Source organism: Octodon degus, unplaced genomic scaffold (assembly GCF_000260255.1).
Source record: "Octodon degus isolate 3935 unplaced genomic scaffold, OctDeg1.0 scaffold00032, whole genome shotgun sequence".
Taxonomy (NCBI): domain Eukaryota; kingdom Metazoa; phylum Chordata; class Mammalia; order Rodentia; family Octodontidae; genus Octodon; species Octodon degus.
In genome coordinates, this window is record NW_004524608.1 from 5,086,291 (window position 1) to 5,100,598 (window position 14,308).

At 43.8% G+C, this 14,308-nt stretch overlaps 2 protein-coding genes across 5 annotated transcripts in view; both read left to right on the forward strand.

Annotated features, from left to right (window-relative positions):
- The first annotated feature begins 2,317 nt into the window (after nt 1–2,317).
- LOC101588457 (aldo-keto reductase family 1 member B10) lies at nt 2,318–6,971 on the forward strand. The gene is made up of 6 exons (XM_023713856.1): nt 2,318–2,437; nt 2,686–2,792; nt 3,228–3,309; nt 3,817–3,900; nt 4,656–4,738; nt 6,926–6,971. The coding sequence occupies exons 1-6, from the start codon at nt 2,318–2,320 to the stop codon at nt 6,969–6,971; spliced, it is 522 nt and encodes a 173-aa protein (XP_023569624.1).
- A 5,996-nt stretch (nt 6,972–12,967) lies between these two features.
- Nucleotides 12,968–14,308, forward strand: part of LOC101588850 (aldo-keto reductase family 1 member B10) — a 19,108-nt gene continuing 17,767 nt past the window's right edge. For all 4 annotated transcript variants that reach the window (XM_023713854.1, XM_023713855.1, XM_012514424.2 and 1 more), the window contains exon 1: nt 12,968–13,049. In XM_023713854.1, coding sequence (XP_023569622.1) covers nt 12,984–13,049 — 66 coding nt within the window. In that variant the 5' untranslated portion in view covers nt 12,968–12,983. The remainder of the gene's footprint in view (nt 13,050–14,308) is intronic.

Below are 14,308 nucleotides of genomic sequence, written 5' to 3' on the forward strand. Positions count from 1 at the left end.
TATGATCTGGTTGCTTTTAAGCAGCCAACACAGATAGCCAGGGGAGCTACCAGTTCCCACTGAAGCACAAGCAGTCCCTACCCAAGACCCCTGCTGACTTAACAGCGAGACAGGAGAGTGAAGCGGGAGATATTTTCAATTGTGTATTTTTGAGGGTCTAAGAAGGAGAAAAACCAAGGCTGCTACTTATTTGAAAGTGCCATTTATTTATCAGGAAGAAGATAAAAAACGTTGTGCCATCTTAGAACATTTCCTAAAGGCACTGGTGTAACGTATGTCCAGAGCCCCTGATTTAACACAGGGACAGACCATTCTTAAAGACATGTTCATTCTTCAGTCAACTGCAGAAATTAGAAAAGCTACAAAAGATAGCTTTTGCTTCAGAGAGCTCACTTGATAATTTAGTAAAAACTGCCTCCTTTGTGTTCTATAATTTAGACTGGGAGAAAATGCAGGAGAGAAAACCAAGAGACTAAAAAGATACCGCTTTTCTTGTGGCCTCCAAAAAAATAGGCCCAAAGTCTGATTTTCAGGGATTTAAGAAGAGCTAAACCATTAGCCTGAACTGCTACTGCTGTGGAAAGCCAGGCCGTCTTAAGAGGGACTGCCTTCACAGGCCCCACAAGCCCTGCCCTAACTAAAAGGGTGTCCACTGGAGGGCTGACTGCTCTCTAAGGGATTGATATTCTAAATAAGTATCTATCACCATAAGGAAACCAGGAAGAGCTACTAACCCAACACCATATGGGAAAATCTTGTGTTCTCTATTCATGCCCCCTTGCCCTGTCCAATTCTGATCATGATTTAATCATTTTACTTTAGCCATTATATTCATAATCTTGTAAGTAGAACTTATATTTGACCAATATCATGCCCACCTAATGATTTCCCATGTTTCCCACCCTGGACCCAAGCTTACCTCATGGATTTCCTCTATAAAAATCCCTAGAAAAGGCCGTATCTTTGGACAATCCCTTTTGGACCCCTTTTATCTCACTCATACTGAAACTGTCTTTCCCCCAAGATTTTTTTTTTTTTTTTTTTTTTTTGTATTTTAGGGAAGGGCCTATAGGGTATTCAGGGTCTCACTACTAGATCAAACTCATAGTTATCTGCCTGTTTAAAGCCTCCTAACAGCTGGGATTACAGGCACATGCCTACCCACCCAGTCTTAATAGAAATCTCATTGCAGCCTGAGGGTGGGGCCTACATGGCACGCCCTGAGATCCAACTCCTGGTCCTTGCACCTGCTAGTAGGTCCTTTAATCCCCTGAGCTATTTGGCTGGTCCTCCCCCAATAAATACTATCTTCTGTTAACCTCTGTTGTTCCTAAAATTCCTTCTTTAGTTTTAGGAAACATGAACTAGATATCTAGCTGTCTGTGAATTTCTTTCCCCTGTATCACTATGGTCAACCAAAAAAATTATGAGTGTAGTTGCACAGGTAAAATTGATTAAATGGGGATAAAATGAAAAAGAAGTCAGGTGGCAAGCAGGCATGAATACACAACAGGGGTGTTTCCTGTGCATGGTTGGGGTTGCAGCTCTTCTGGCTTCCTGAAGGTTATCAATACCTATTTCAAATATCAACCCCTGCTATTTATCCTTAGAAAGTGGTTGGGTGCATATGTTTTATGTTTTGTCTTGAGGTCTGGCCTATGGTGGACATGTTGGTCTCCCACATTTGTGTGACATCTCATCTTCTGCACTGCTTCTTTCCACAGCCTAGCCGTCTCTCTCTCCATCATATTTATTTCTAACTTAGTTACCTATAACACCAGCATTATCCAAACAAGCAGCCTAAACACTTGTTTGATAAATTCACAAAAATAAGTTGCTTAAATCTAAATTTTCAAAAGAAGAACTTACATTTTTTCATAATAACAGAATTATTCATAAAAATATTGATGTGAGTATGATAGGATTGACAATGTCAGTGCTGGGTGTTTCTCTAAATGCACAGCCAAGTCAATAGAAACTGTCAATCTGGGAAAATTAGGGGCTTTTCTCTTTCCCTTCCTCTTCTTTCTTTTCCTGTTCTTCTTCTTATTCCTTCCTCCTTCTGCTTTTTCCTCCTTTTCTTCTTTCTCCTTCCCCAACCCCATCACTACTGGAGATCAAACCAGAACCTAAATATACTAGCCATGATTTCTACAACATTGCGATACACTCAGAGTAGGAATTTCCTCCTACCCTCAGTCACCATTGTGAGATGGATCACTGGTCATTTGTACTCCATGAGATAGCATGAAGCCACAGCTCATTCTCTATGTTTACTTGATAATTTTCTGTATGTCTTTCTTTTCTGTGACAGGTCATGGAGGAGCTGGTGGATGAAGGTTTGGTGAAAGCCATTGGCATCTCCAATTTCAACCACTTTCAAATCGAAAAGCTCTTGAATAAGCCAGGGCTGAAATATAAACCAGTCACGAACCAGGTAAATTTGGTCTGCTACAGAGGCCTGCTCTACTGCTTTTGAAATGTTTAGAGGAAAGTTGAATGCTGTGTACTAAGTCTCATCCCAGGGCTCAGTAATCAGAATGCCTTGGTGAAGCAGAATGCAGGTCTACAGGTCTGGATTACCAAGTCTATGTGTTCGTTCTTTGCTTGGAAATCTTTTTCAGATGTCTGGCTGCTCCAAAGCAGGCCACATCTGCTACTGATGTAGATTGTTCACACTTGCAGGTGGAGTGTCACCCATACCTCACCCAGGAGAAACTGATCCAGTACTGCAACTCGAAGGGCATCACTATCACTGCCTACAGCCCTCTGGGCTCCCCAGATAGATCATGGTGAGTCTTCCCAGTGTTGACTTCTTTCTCTTCATACTTTGAAAACATTAGTTTATAATTTATTATTTGGAGTGGATCTGTGCTGCAATGTAAAAAAAACATGTTAGAGGCAATGTGTTTGGTATGCATGAATAGGATTACGGTGAGAAAAGGTGGAAATTAAAGAACCAACAAGCTAAGGCAAGGGCACCATCCTGACCTTCTGAAAGTACTTCATCTCAGCCACATAGTGATGGTAATGTTAACAAATACTGAGGCTCCAGAGCCCATGGGTAGGTTATGGGAAGAACATACCTACCCATCAGGTCAGGTCTTCTTGCTTCTCTTGCAGACAGAGAAGGCTGTGGTGCACAGCCTGCAGACTGTGGTGAGGATAACATAGGTGAGTGCAGGGCCTATGGTGATTGCTCATACCTACCATCTGTCTGCCTCCAGGGCCAAGCCAGATGACCCTTCACTGCTAGAAGATCCCAAGATTAAAGAGATTGCTCAGAGGCACAAAAAAACTATAGCCCAGGTACAATGTCAGGTGTTTTTGGCTTTTCTAAAACGCTTTCACCAAGCCATGGCATTTTAGGTCTGGGGCCAAATTCCTGCTATTGTTTTCACTGAGCTCCTTGAAGGGCCAAAAATGGGACAAAGCACTTAAGGCCTATCTTTGAAGTCTTCTGGGTTTCAGGAAGAATGTTGGGTCTCAATGAACCAGGACCTCCTCTTTTCTGCTAGGAGTACATTCTTGCTTGCTGCGAAGCACAAGATGTGTGGGTTTGGGGTCATGCCCCAAGTCTCACCCTCCAGATACCAAGCCATTTTCCCAATACCCAAATAAATAAAATCATAGCATTGCTACTTGGACTCAGAGAAACGAGTAGAGGACTGGCAGGTACATCTGAGTTAACCTCTCAGTTGATACTGGCTATTGTACCTAAACCCACACCAAACCACAGAAATTTTATTATTGTTGTTATTTTTTTGGTTGGGATCCTCATAGGTAATCAGAAACATGATGTCCTTTTCCACACAGGTTCTGATCAGGTTCCATATCCAGAGGAATGTAGCAGTGATCCCCAAGTCTGTGACCCCAGCACGTATTGTTGAGAACTTTCAGGTGAGATCCTTTCTGGTCCTCTGGGATTCATCAGTGGAGTATGTGACAGATGTCTCATCTCATAGTGGATTGTCAGTGGGTCCACCTCACTTCCCAGCACTGTGTCATCTCTTTGGCTGGCATCTGGCCTCAGTAAATCTGAGATGGGCCGAGCATTGTGGGGCACTGACTGGAAAAGGCCTGTTATATCTTTGTGTGACACTGTGTAGAGGATGCTTGTTGGTTCTTCATCTGTTAGGTATTGGCTGCACAGAAGAGCAAGCTGTCCGGAGGTACATATTGTCCTGTCCTACAACTCCCCCTCCTCCCATGAGAATGTGAATGGGTGGGACTTAAAAAACAGTGCTTTGGGAAGAGCCTGTGTGGGCCTCAGGAAGGACAGATGTTGTGCACACTATTGTTTCATGCCCGCATGGCAAATCTTCGTTTTGGAACATAAGCACTAGGTGTACCAGGCCTTTACCCTAGCCTGCAGTGTCATCACAGCTCCATCTACATCATCTCTCTGCCTTAAAGTTGACAAGATGGGGACAAAAGGGTAAATCTATTTGAAAGTGAAGTAATGGCATACAGTGTTGGTGAAGGACTAACCTGGGAGAATAATTTGTATCCAATGGACACAGTGGATGTCTGTGTCCTAATCTCCTGTATCAATGTGAGCTGCAATGGTGGCTCATCCCCTGGCCACATGGGTGGAGATCTCCAAACCTATCAAGAATTGCCTTCCAAGGATGTTTTTGAACTCATCTTTCCAGGTCTTTGACTTCAAACTGAGTGATGCGGAGATGGCAACCATCCTCAGCTTCAACAGAAACTGGAGGGCCTGCATCGGGCCTCCGTAAGTGACATACAATAAACTTGGAAAATCTTAGCAGTTTGATTCGGTTCTATAGTAGAAGCAAATTTAATGAAAGGATTGGAAGACAGCTAGCATTGTTTTCTATCATCAAGTAGTATTATCTAACAGTCTTAAAATTTTAAATTGGTGTCTCAGGGAATCAGAATGAGGAAAGATATATTTGTAACTGCTTCCTGTTGCCTAAAATTCTGGATGTATACTTGCTATTTTAAGAGAGACCATGTCATTATAATGTAGGAGGCAGAGTCATCCACATATTTAGTCAATAATTCATTGGTAACATACTGTATTCGAAGCAGTCTTTAGAAGGTTGTGATTATCGTACTGTACAAACTATCTACTTCCACCAGCTTATCTTCTAGAGGGAAAAACACAATTGACTTAAAATACACAGTGGTTCCTCAGTTCATAAACTTAATGCTTTCTATGGGTCTGCTTGCAAACTGAAAAACTATCAAATTCAATGACTAGATTTAAAGTTGATGACAAGGGGAAATTTCATTTGGTTCTTGTCCAATTTTCTTCCTACTCAAAGTCATGGACAGAAATAAGCTCATGAATCATATAGTGTCATATATGAGAGTATCAGGTTCTATGAAGAAAAATATGTTAAAGAGAGGATAGGCAGTCATTGGGCATGATGAGATGGATAGTTTCTATGGAGTGGGCTAGGGGAGATTTTACTGAGATATGACAGCTTAGCAGAAAGCACAAGAAATGATGGGTGAGCCATCCAGCTATTTAGGGGGAAGAATACCTTTAACAGTGATAGCAGTAAGTGCAAACATCCTGGGGTATGTGGATATTTAAGGAAGTTGAGCAATAAGGCTGGAGCAGAATAACTGAGAAAGAGAAAGCCTGTGAATTAGTGAGATCTCAATGAGTTTTAGGGGCCCAGAGAATGGAGAGAGGCATAGGTCATGAGAGCAACTCTGAAGTTTAGTTCTGAGCCCAGACTCCACTTGATGTCTTGAGCAGGAGGGGAGAATCTGACTCATGACTACAATAATCACAGTGGCTTCTGCACTAGAAGTTTACAGGGAGACCATACTAATAATTTAGGAAGTGATGGTGGTGACCAGACCTGGGTGGGGCTCCTGCAGGAGCTAAAGAATGATCTAATTCTGCATATACTGGGGAAACAATCAAGTAAACTTGCTAACAAATTAAGAGTCAAAGATGGCTGTGAGAGTTTATCTATTGGTTGCTTTTCCGTGAGCAATGAGAGAAGGGCATCACCATTCAAGAGGAGAAATCAGGAGCTTGACTTGAAATATGTTTGTAATTCTCACTGGACAGCTACAAGGAAAACTCAAATAATTTGATGTGTCAGTGGAGACAATGGATTGGTCGCCATATGAGTAAATCTACATGGTCCTAAATCTGAGCTGTATCATGTATTTATTTGGTACATGGCCTTGATGAATTTACCAACATTTCCAAGCTTATTTCTTCATCTGTATGATAGAGATGAAATGCCAATTAGCACTGAAAGCGAGCTTACAGCGTGTCAGGGACTGTGAGCATTTGCCTGTAGGGTTTCTCATTTCTATGTTTATTTTTAAAAATCTTTTCTTTTCATTTGTGTATTTGGTACAAGGTCTCACTACGCAGCTTGGACTCATAGTGATCCTCCTGTTTTCAGCCTCCCCAGTTGTGGGATTACAGGCGTGCACCACCACACCCAGACTAGATCTCTGGCTCAGCACACCCCAGGGGTGGGCCAGCAGGACATGCTGGAACAGGGATTGCAGCCTGGTCCCTGCACTTGCCAAAGCAGGCACTTAATCTGGGGTTTCTCATGTAATACAATAATCACCAAGCATGAATTTTGCTACTATTCCCCAACTTACAAGGTTGTCAGAAAGAATTGAGACAGTAGTTTTAAGGCACTTCACCTAACACTAGGCTTCTTATGAGCCATATTTACCATTTCATTCTGGTTCTCTGGGGCCTACTGACCCACACACCCTCCTTTCCCAAATATTCCTCCCACAAATTTGAGGATGTGAGAGTATAAGCCCCTTATTTTATTCTTATAAAATCTTGATGTGGTGGGCAGGAGCTGAGAGGATACAGGGAAACTGGAACCCATACACGCAAGAATGCAGATTATGCTCAAGATGTTGCTTCATGGGACACTTTTTCTCTCTGTGCTTCTTTCAGGGACCTTGAAAATATGGAGGAGTACCCTTTCCTTGCGGAATACTGAGGCTGAGCGTCCCCATGAGATTATTGGTAGATGCTCCTCTATTGCCGCGGGGGAACTCACCTCTCCGTGTTTTAGTGAAGTTTATCTGCAACCCTGATGTGCTTCACCTGGAGTTGCTGGTAGACTGCATGCAGTGGAGTGCTTCCAGACTGCATGCATTCAGCTATCCCTGGGAAGTGTGACTCAAATAAGCCAAGGACGTTTTTCCTTTCACTTGCTTGATGTGCCAAAATGACTGGCAAATGCCAACGACTCTCAAAATTCAGAATAGAAGAATGACAATAAAAATTAATAATACTAATCAAAGTCCATTGACAGCTTACTGTGCACCAAAACAGTTTGCGGTGGTTTTCCCCTGGTAAGCTCATTTGTTGGGCAGAGTCCTCTGGTCCCTAATCAAGATGACACCATTAGTGAGTTGCTATTTAGCTGTGCAGCGACTCCCCACTATGTCTGGAGGCTAAGTGCCAGACTTAGCCATGAGGACATCATCCACCACTGCTCTTCATAGTGCTTTCTGAGCTGTGTATCCTCTAAGATGGGATAGGAATAGGGAGAATCCAGGTGACCAGCCTGGAGCAAGTTTCTAAATGGTCAGACTACGTAGAAATGGCGATGATGGTACATGACATGGCATGCATCAACTGAAGGTCACAGTACAGTATCTTAGCCCAGATGAGGACCTGCTGGTGGTACATATGAAGGACATGACCCTGGCAAGCAGACCAGCTAGGATGGTAGGGTCAGTGGCAGCCATCCGTTTTACGGATCACAGGTCCCATGATGCCTTGTGGCTGCCTTGGCCAGGCTGGGAGATCTGAGAGTGAAGCGCCAAGGTAAGGGGAGATCTATAAAAACTGCACACAAAAAAAAGGAGGAGCCTCCAGGTGAATTGCCACATTCACCCCCATGACAGGCCATGGGGCCCCTAAAGGTCAGTCAGTGCCAGTCTGTGGAGGACCACCTGAGCAGCTCTCCTTGAAAGAAGAGTGAATGTCTCCATTTTGACTGAGCCTGACCCCATTTCCTTGTATTGTTATGTACAGAGCTGGCTAGGACTGCTGTTTATTCTTCAATTGGCCTTAAGCAATGTATATTGGTCTAGCTGAGGTGCTGGTGATAGTCTTTGAAGGTGCCGTGCGTGTTTCCCTGGTAACCTATACCTGCTGCTCTTTAATGTGAGCTGGGTTGAGACAGGACAATAGAGCGAATGCTCCACAGCGCCAGCTGGAATCGAGCCTCCAGACAGAGGCTGTGACTTCCTGGGACTTGAAAGGCTACAACAAAGCTGAAGCACCAGACTTACCAAAACATTAGATACTACATAATGCAGATTACTCTCTCTGCATATCCTCTCTGCATATCGCAGAGGTAAATTTAGGCCACCCACCTAGCTCAGCTCATAGTAGTCTCTGTCCCGCAATTCTCAGTCAATCCTCAAGCCACTCCCCCATTGAATAAAACTGGGTGAGGCCCTGGGTTGCTCTCTTGGTTCCAGAAAGCCATCTTCATGGCTGGACCTTTGACTCCCCGATGACTGAAGATATAATTTAGTGTCTTTATTTTCTCCGTGAGTTGCATTGTAAGTGGTAGACTGGAATCAATTTGATGGGATTCCAATAACGTAACTTTGGGATTACAAATATTGGCTTCTTGGACCGAGACGAGGACCTGGAAGTGTCTCCTACACCAGTCCAATGAGCTTGCCGGCCACAGGCCAAGTCACAGGTAAGTTACATGGGAAGCCACTAGCTGTGTGGATGACTCTGTAAGGAAGCTAGCTATACCCTGAGCAGCAATACCAACCAAAGGGCCACGGCTAGAAGGACAGCACTGACCCTGATTAAAATAAATAAATACAACTGTAACAGTGGCCTTGTTTTGCCCCAACAAGGAGGCAATCCGAGGTACCTGGGTTTTGGTGGTTCTGGGAGACTGGAGGCCACATGTGGATTAATTTACTGTTCCCTAAAGGTGGTGCAGCATATACTAGCATTGGTGGACACCAGAGCTGAATCAGTGCTAAAATGTGGCAGCCCGGACTGTTTCGCAGGACTACTTCATGCACAGAAGGGTATGGAAGTTACTACATTACAATCCAGAAGGCCCAGGTGACTTTCACTCTTGGGCACTTGTCCCCACACCCATATGATGTTTGTGTTTCTCTAGTTGGCAGATGCATACTGGGGATGAACATACTGACTGGTGTATCAACTCCATGCAAGAAAAATTCCAGTTACTAATCCACATGGTAAATCCATAGTCCAAGACCACCTTCACCACACACTGCTAACTCATGCAGATAAGATAAATTTTACTACTAATTTCTATTAGTTTATTGAAAGGAACAGTTAGTGCTTACATAGTTTGATCAAGTTGGCATGCCTCTATCTGGCAGCTGGGCATATAACAATATGCCATAAAACAATCACTGTTTATTTCCTATCGTCTTGTTTCGAAATTCTGTATCATCTTTATTGTTTTGATCTTATCGTTTTAAAACTATAAACAATTGTGCAATAAAGACAATAAAGTGCTGAGGCCTCGCACTCTGCTCTGCTCCATGCTGCCTGCTGCTGTTGCTGAGATCTTGCGCATGTGCGTTCTTTCACCACCGAAAACTTCCCTTGGGCCCCGAGCAGGGTGACACATATCATGCGTAGCTGACTTCTAAAGCGTTTGGTATCAGGAAGACCGTCTCAGAATTTAGTTATTAAGGTCCTTGGTTTTTCACTACAACGCTCTTTTCACCTGCCTGTAAAAAGTGAGCACTGCGCTGAGGTCTCCGCTGCTGCAGTGCGACCAGCAGGAGCGAGATTTGGGGCGCAACTGGCAGAGTGACCCTCCACCCAGGTCTCAGCCAAAAAGAACTCCAGTTACAGACCTGGCCCTCCTGGCGGGGCCCGCATAGTACCCTGACGCAGAGCACCACGGGAGGGCTTGCATTCAGTGCCTGCAGATGACCTCACCCATCCTCCGCTAGCACCCAGCCCCGGCCGGGGGCGGGCCCGAAGGGCGTATGCTCCGCCCACGAGGGGCGTGACTGTGGGTCGGGCTTGGCCCCTTTCGCCACTGCCTGAGAAGCCCAGGACGAACTGCAGTGCTGGGCAGCTGCGCAGCTGGTGGATACCATCTTTTCCCCAGTCCTAGGCAAGTACTCAGCCAAGGGGAAGAAGGCTTTTGTCCCTAGTGGACTGAGTGAAGGAGCCCTGGGAGGGACTGTTGCCTGCACAAGTGGAAACCCGTGTATGCTTTCACTGGGCTACTAAGAGACCCTGTGCAAAAGGAGGAGCGAACTAGTGGATCTCAGACAGGGTCTTTTTAAATAAATGACAGTTTGAGTTGCATGAACTCAAACAGAAACCTACATGATTCTAGGCTTTGCCTTCACCTGGCAGAACTTCATTGTGTTCTAGGACCAGGTCTGTCCACGACTACAAACTGTGGGCAGCCTTCCAGCAGAGAAGGCGTTGAAAGGAAAACAAGGAAGGGGATAGAAGACTCACTTTGATAAAAGAGAAACAAACTCTTAGCCTGCTAAATATCTGGAATGGGTTGGTGTTCTTTAAAATTCAGAAAGACGGGCAGGGGACATAACTCAGTAGACTAACGGCTTGCTCAGGGAAAATGGAACAAATTGGGATCAAAGAGGGAAGCAAGTCTTGTAGCAAGCAGACCTGAGTACAGAAGAGAGGCTCTTGCTGAAAGGTTAGGGTTAATGACTCTTCCTGGCTTCCTCGCCATGACAGGTCCATACATAGAATGTCAGTCCCTGATGTTTACCCATAGGAAACTGTGCGGGTATGTCTGCTTGTCCTGAGGTCTGGCTGTCAGCTAGAGGTGCCTGTCTCCCCCAGGTGCAAAGCCTCTCCTCTTCTGCACAGGCTCCTTGGAGGGGCTACCCCTATCTGTAATATTTGATCGAACTCAGTTGCCTACAACAACCTGACTCTTGGCTGACAAGCCCAGGCTCCAAGACATTCTCTGTCTCACCTGATACCCAGCATCTTTGTAACCCACAGAAGTGAGCAGGACTCACTGAAGGTAGAAGAAAGGCAGAGATTTATGAAGGAAAATACACTCCTCTGAGAAAAGCATGCTAAGAAGGTTCCAGTTAGTTTGACACAGACCACTCTGTCTCTTTTATGTGTGACACTAAAGTAACCATGGGAGAGTTTTAAGCAAGCCTAGGTCAGAAGTGCAAACCTAATGGAGTGAGTTGCAGGATTGGTTTACTTTTGTTTTGTTTTTACAATTTAGATAGCAGTATAAGTGTAGTTTTTTTGGGGGGAGGGGTATAACCAACTATATTCAATCCAAATAATTGAGAGTACCTAACCTGTCTGGAGAGAAACATGCTTGGCTTCTTATGGCCTGGCTGGATCCAGCACACTGCCACAGTCCATGACAGAGGGGAAAACACATTGCTAATGATAGTACGAAGACCTTGGGGTTACCATTGGTTAACCGAAAGTTTTCCTTCAGTGTATGCTCAACCAAGCTCAGGCTGGATGTGAAGGAAGTGAGCTAAGGGAAGGAACGTATGGAGGGCTCCTGCCAGGTTTTAAGGAGATGTGATAAGAGCAGAGTACCTTTGTGTTCTCCAAGAGATTGTACGATCCCAGTGTCTCCCATGCCGTCCATCTCCTTCCTCAACCAGGGGAGCTGAAGTCTTCTCCCTTTAGGTGCTGGATATCCAACTGTCAGGGCCAATTAATTCTGTGACCCTAACTGAATCTGGGCTTTGAAGCTTTCACATGAAAAAATCTGTTCTTTCACCCTCTTTTCAGAGAAGGGGAGAGCTGTGTTTTTCCAAACACTTAAGTTTATTTTGCTGACTCACAGTGACCCAACAGAAAGATTATATTTAAGCAATTAAACAGTGGAGATATGCTCCCATAGATAATGCATAGATAAAACTGTGGAGCAAATAGAGAGCAGAAGAATAATTCAGTGGAGGGGGAAATATCCTATCAAGACACACACACACACACACACACACACACACACACACACAAAAAAAAAGGAAGACCTTAAAGGCATACTGGTAAGTGAAAGAAGTAAAATTGAAAGGCTTCATATTGTTTGATTTCACCTATAAGCCTTTAATACAACAGTGGTTTTTCAACAGCTCAGAGAAAGAAGAGGAATGATGAACAGGTAGAGCACTGGTAGTTTTCAGGACAACCACCCAATTCTGGTTGATACGATATTCAAGGACTTTTATCACAAGACATTTAGCAAAACCAAAAGAAAGGATGAGCCTCAGTAAAAATGATGGCCTTCAGTGTATAATATTACATCAATTTTTTTCTGTAAACCTAAAAGTGCTCCTAATAATAAATTCATTTTTAAAAAATAAAAAGAAGGCTGGGAAAATATAGCCCAAGCTCTTGGAAGGTTGTGGAGGAAAATTAGTTGAGGCCACAAGTTAGGGACAAGACTTGATCACATAATGAGATCTTCTGTACAACAAATGAAAACCCACATTTGATTTAAAAAAAAAAAGGTCATGCAGCAGATATATTTGGATGATTGTTTTATGTAGTCAAGGAAAATTATCTCTAGATAATTCAAGTCATCCTCTTCATTTTTGCCTCAGAAAATTTCCCTTAGTTTTGACTCAACTTTCTTAAACACCCTCAGAGTTCACTATAGTATGTAGATTCTCACTGGATGTCTATACCCAAGTAACTGAGTCATTGCAGAATCTTGATTAAGGTACTTTGGTGGTCAGACTTTTACATGATGCTCAGAAAGTAATTCATGCCTTTGACATGAAAAAAAAAAAAAAACCAAACTTGTATTGGGTCATTATCTTTAATAATTAACTCAGGGCAATCAGTCTCATTACATGCTGGAAAGGACATACTTCCTGTTCTAAATAAGACCTAAGGGCTGGCTCCTCCCACAGCAATCCAGTCAGCCTTATAAGCAGGACCCTTTAGCTTCCCAGAGCAGCTCACATTCTTGGCTCTTCATCTGCTCTTTCACAACCCTCCTGCACCAGCCATGGCGACTTTTGTGGAGCTCAGCACCAAAGCCAAGATGCCCATTGTAGGCCTGGGGACCTGGAAGGTAAGTTTGCAAATCCTGTGGCCCCTGCTTCCTAAAGGGCTTTGGGGGGACTTTCTCTTCTCTGCAGTCAGTTACCCCTGGGGGCTGAGAGGTGCACTTCAGCCCTCCAGCCAGTCCCTCAGCTGCTTTCCTGTTTTAGGGCTAATTAAGGTTGCAGATCACCAAGACTGGCTTTTCTTACTGGTGATGAGTTTCCCTGGCAAGTACCTTGTTTTGGGGAGGTACTGAAGACAAATTTGTTTGTAGAACAGTTACTATTTTAGCCCTCTCTTTCTCTAAAACACTAGCTGATCCTGGAGAACTTTTGGGTTAGGACATTTAACAGTTCTTAGCTGTGGGATTCTTGCTGGTGGAGTGACTGAGAAAGAATATCTCTGGAAAATCCCTGGTAACTGTTGCTGTTTGTGCAGTAGGACTTGGGCCAGCAGCAACAATGTGACCTGTGTGCTTGCTTGCTAGGAGCACAGAATCTCAGACCCATCCCATGCTACCGGATCAGCACCTGCACTTACCCACTATCTTCACATGGTTATTAAACCATGTTATTAAATTATGTTCTCTCTGTGCTAATGACCTGGAACCACAGAAGACTGGGCCAGAAGTCAGTTGGTCAGTTCCAGCCCTGGCAGTGTTAATGTGAACCTGAAAATGCTCAAAGGCACACCCCAGCACCCTGTGAAGAGATTTCATGATCCTCTGTGACTGCATCACCTACGTTAGCTTCCAGGAGCCATCTGCAGATTCCATCTTCTCTTCTGTCCCTTTGGCCTCTTCTTCTGTTGTCTTCCAGCAGTGGCTCTCTATCCTTTTTTTAATTCTGTTTCTCATCTCTGCTTATGAATGCAGGGATGGTTGCTGGGTTGTGGAGTGCTGCGGTCTCCTTCTATATTCTCTCTGTGCTAAAGAAATAATTGGTAAAGAAAAGTAAAAAGTAGTGAAGTTGTATATTTATTGAAGATATTAATAAAAGGAAAATAAATATACCATGTACAGTGAATGAGGGCCAATTAAATTAGGAAAAGAATTAGACTCTGCAAAGTGAAGGGTGGCCCACTGAAAGAGGTAACACTATAATAGCACCGAGGAAAATGAAATACCTTGGAATTAACCTAACTAAAAAAAGTAAAAGATCTTTTCAAGGAAAATTACAGTACTCTTTAAAGGAGCTCATAGAGGATTTCAGAAAATGGAAAGATATCCCATGCTCCTGGATAGGAAGAACAAATATTGTGAAGATGGCCATACTCCCAAAATTGCTG

Coding starts and splice junctions, on each gene's coding strand:
- LOC101588457 (XM_023713856.1), top strand. CDS start 2,318: ATGGAGGAGCTGGTGGATGAAGGTTTGGTGAAAGCCATTGGCATCTCC. Junction 2,438..2,685: donor ATAAACCAGTCACGAACCAG/GTAAATTTGGTC, acceptor TCACACTTGCAG/GTGGAGTGTCACCCATACCT. Junction 2,793..3,227: donor GGCTCCCCAGATAGATCATG/GTGAGTCTTCCC, acceptor GTCTGCCTCCAG/GGCCAAGCCAGATGACCCTT.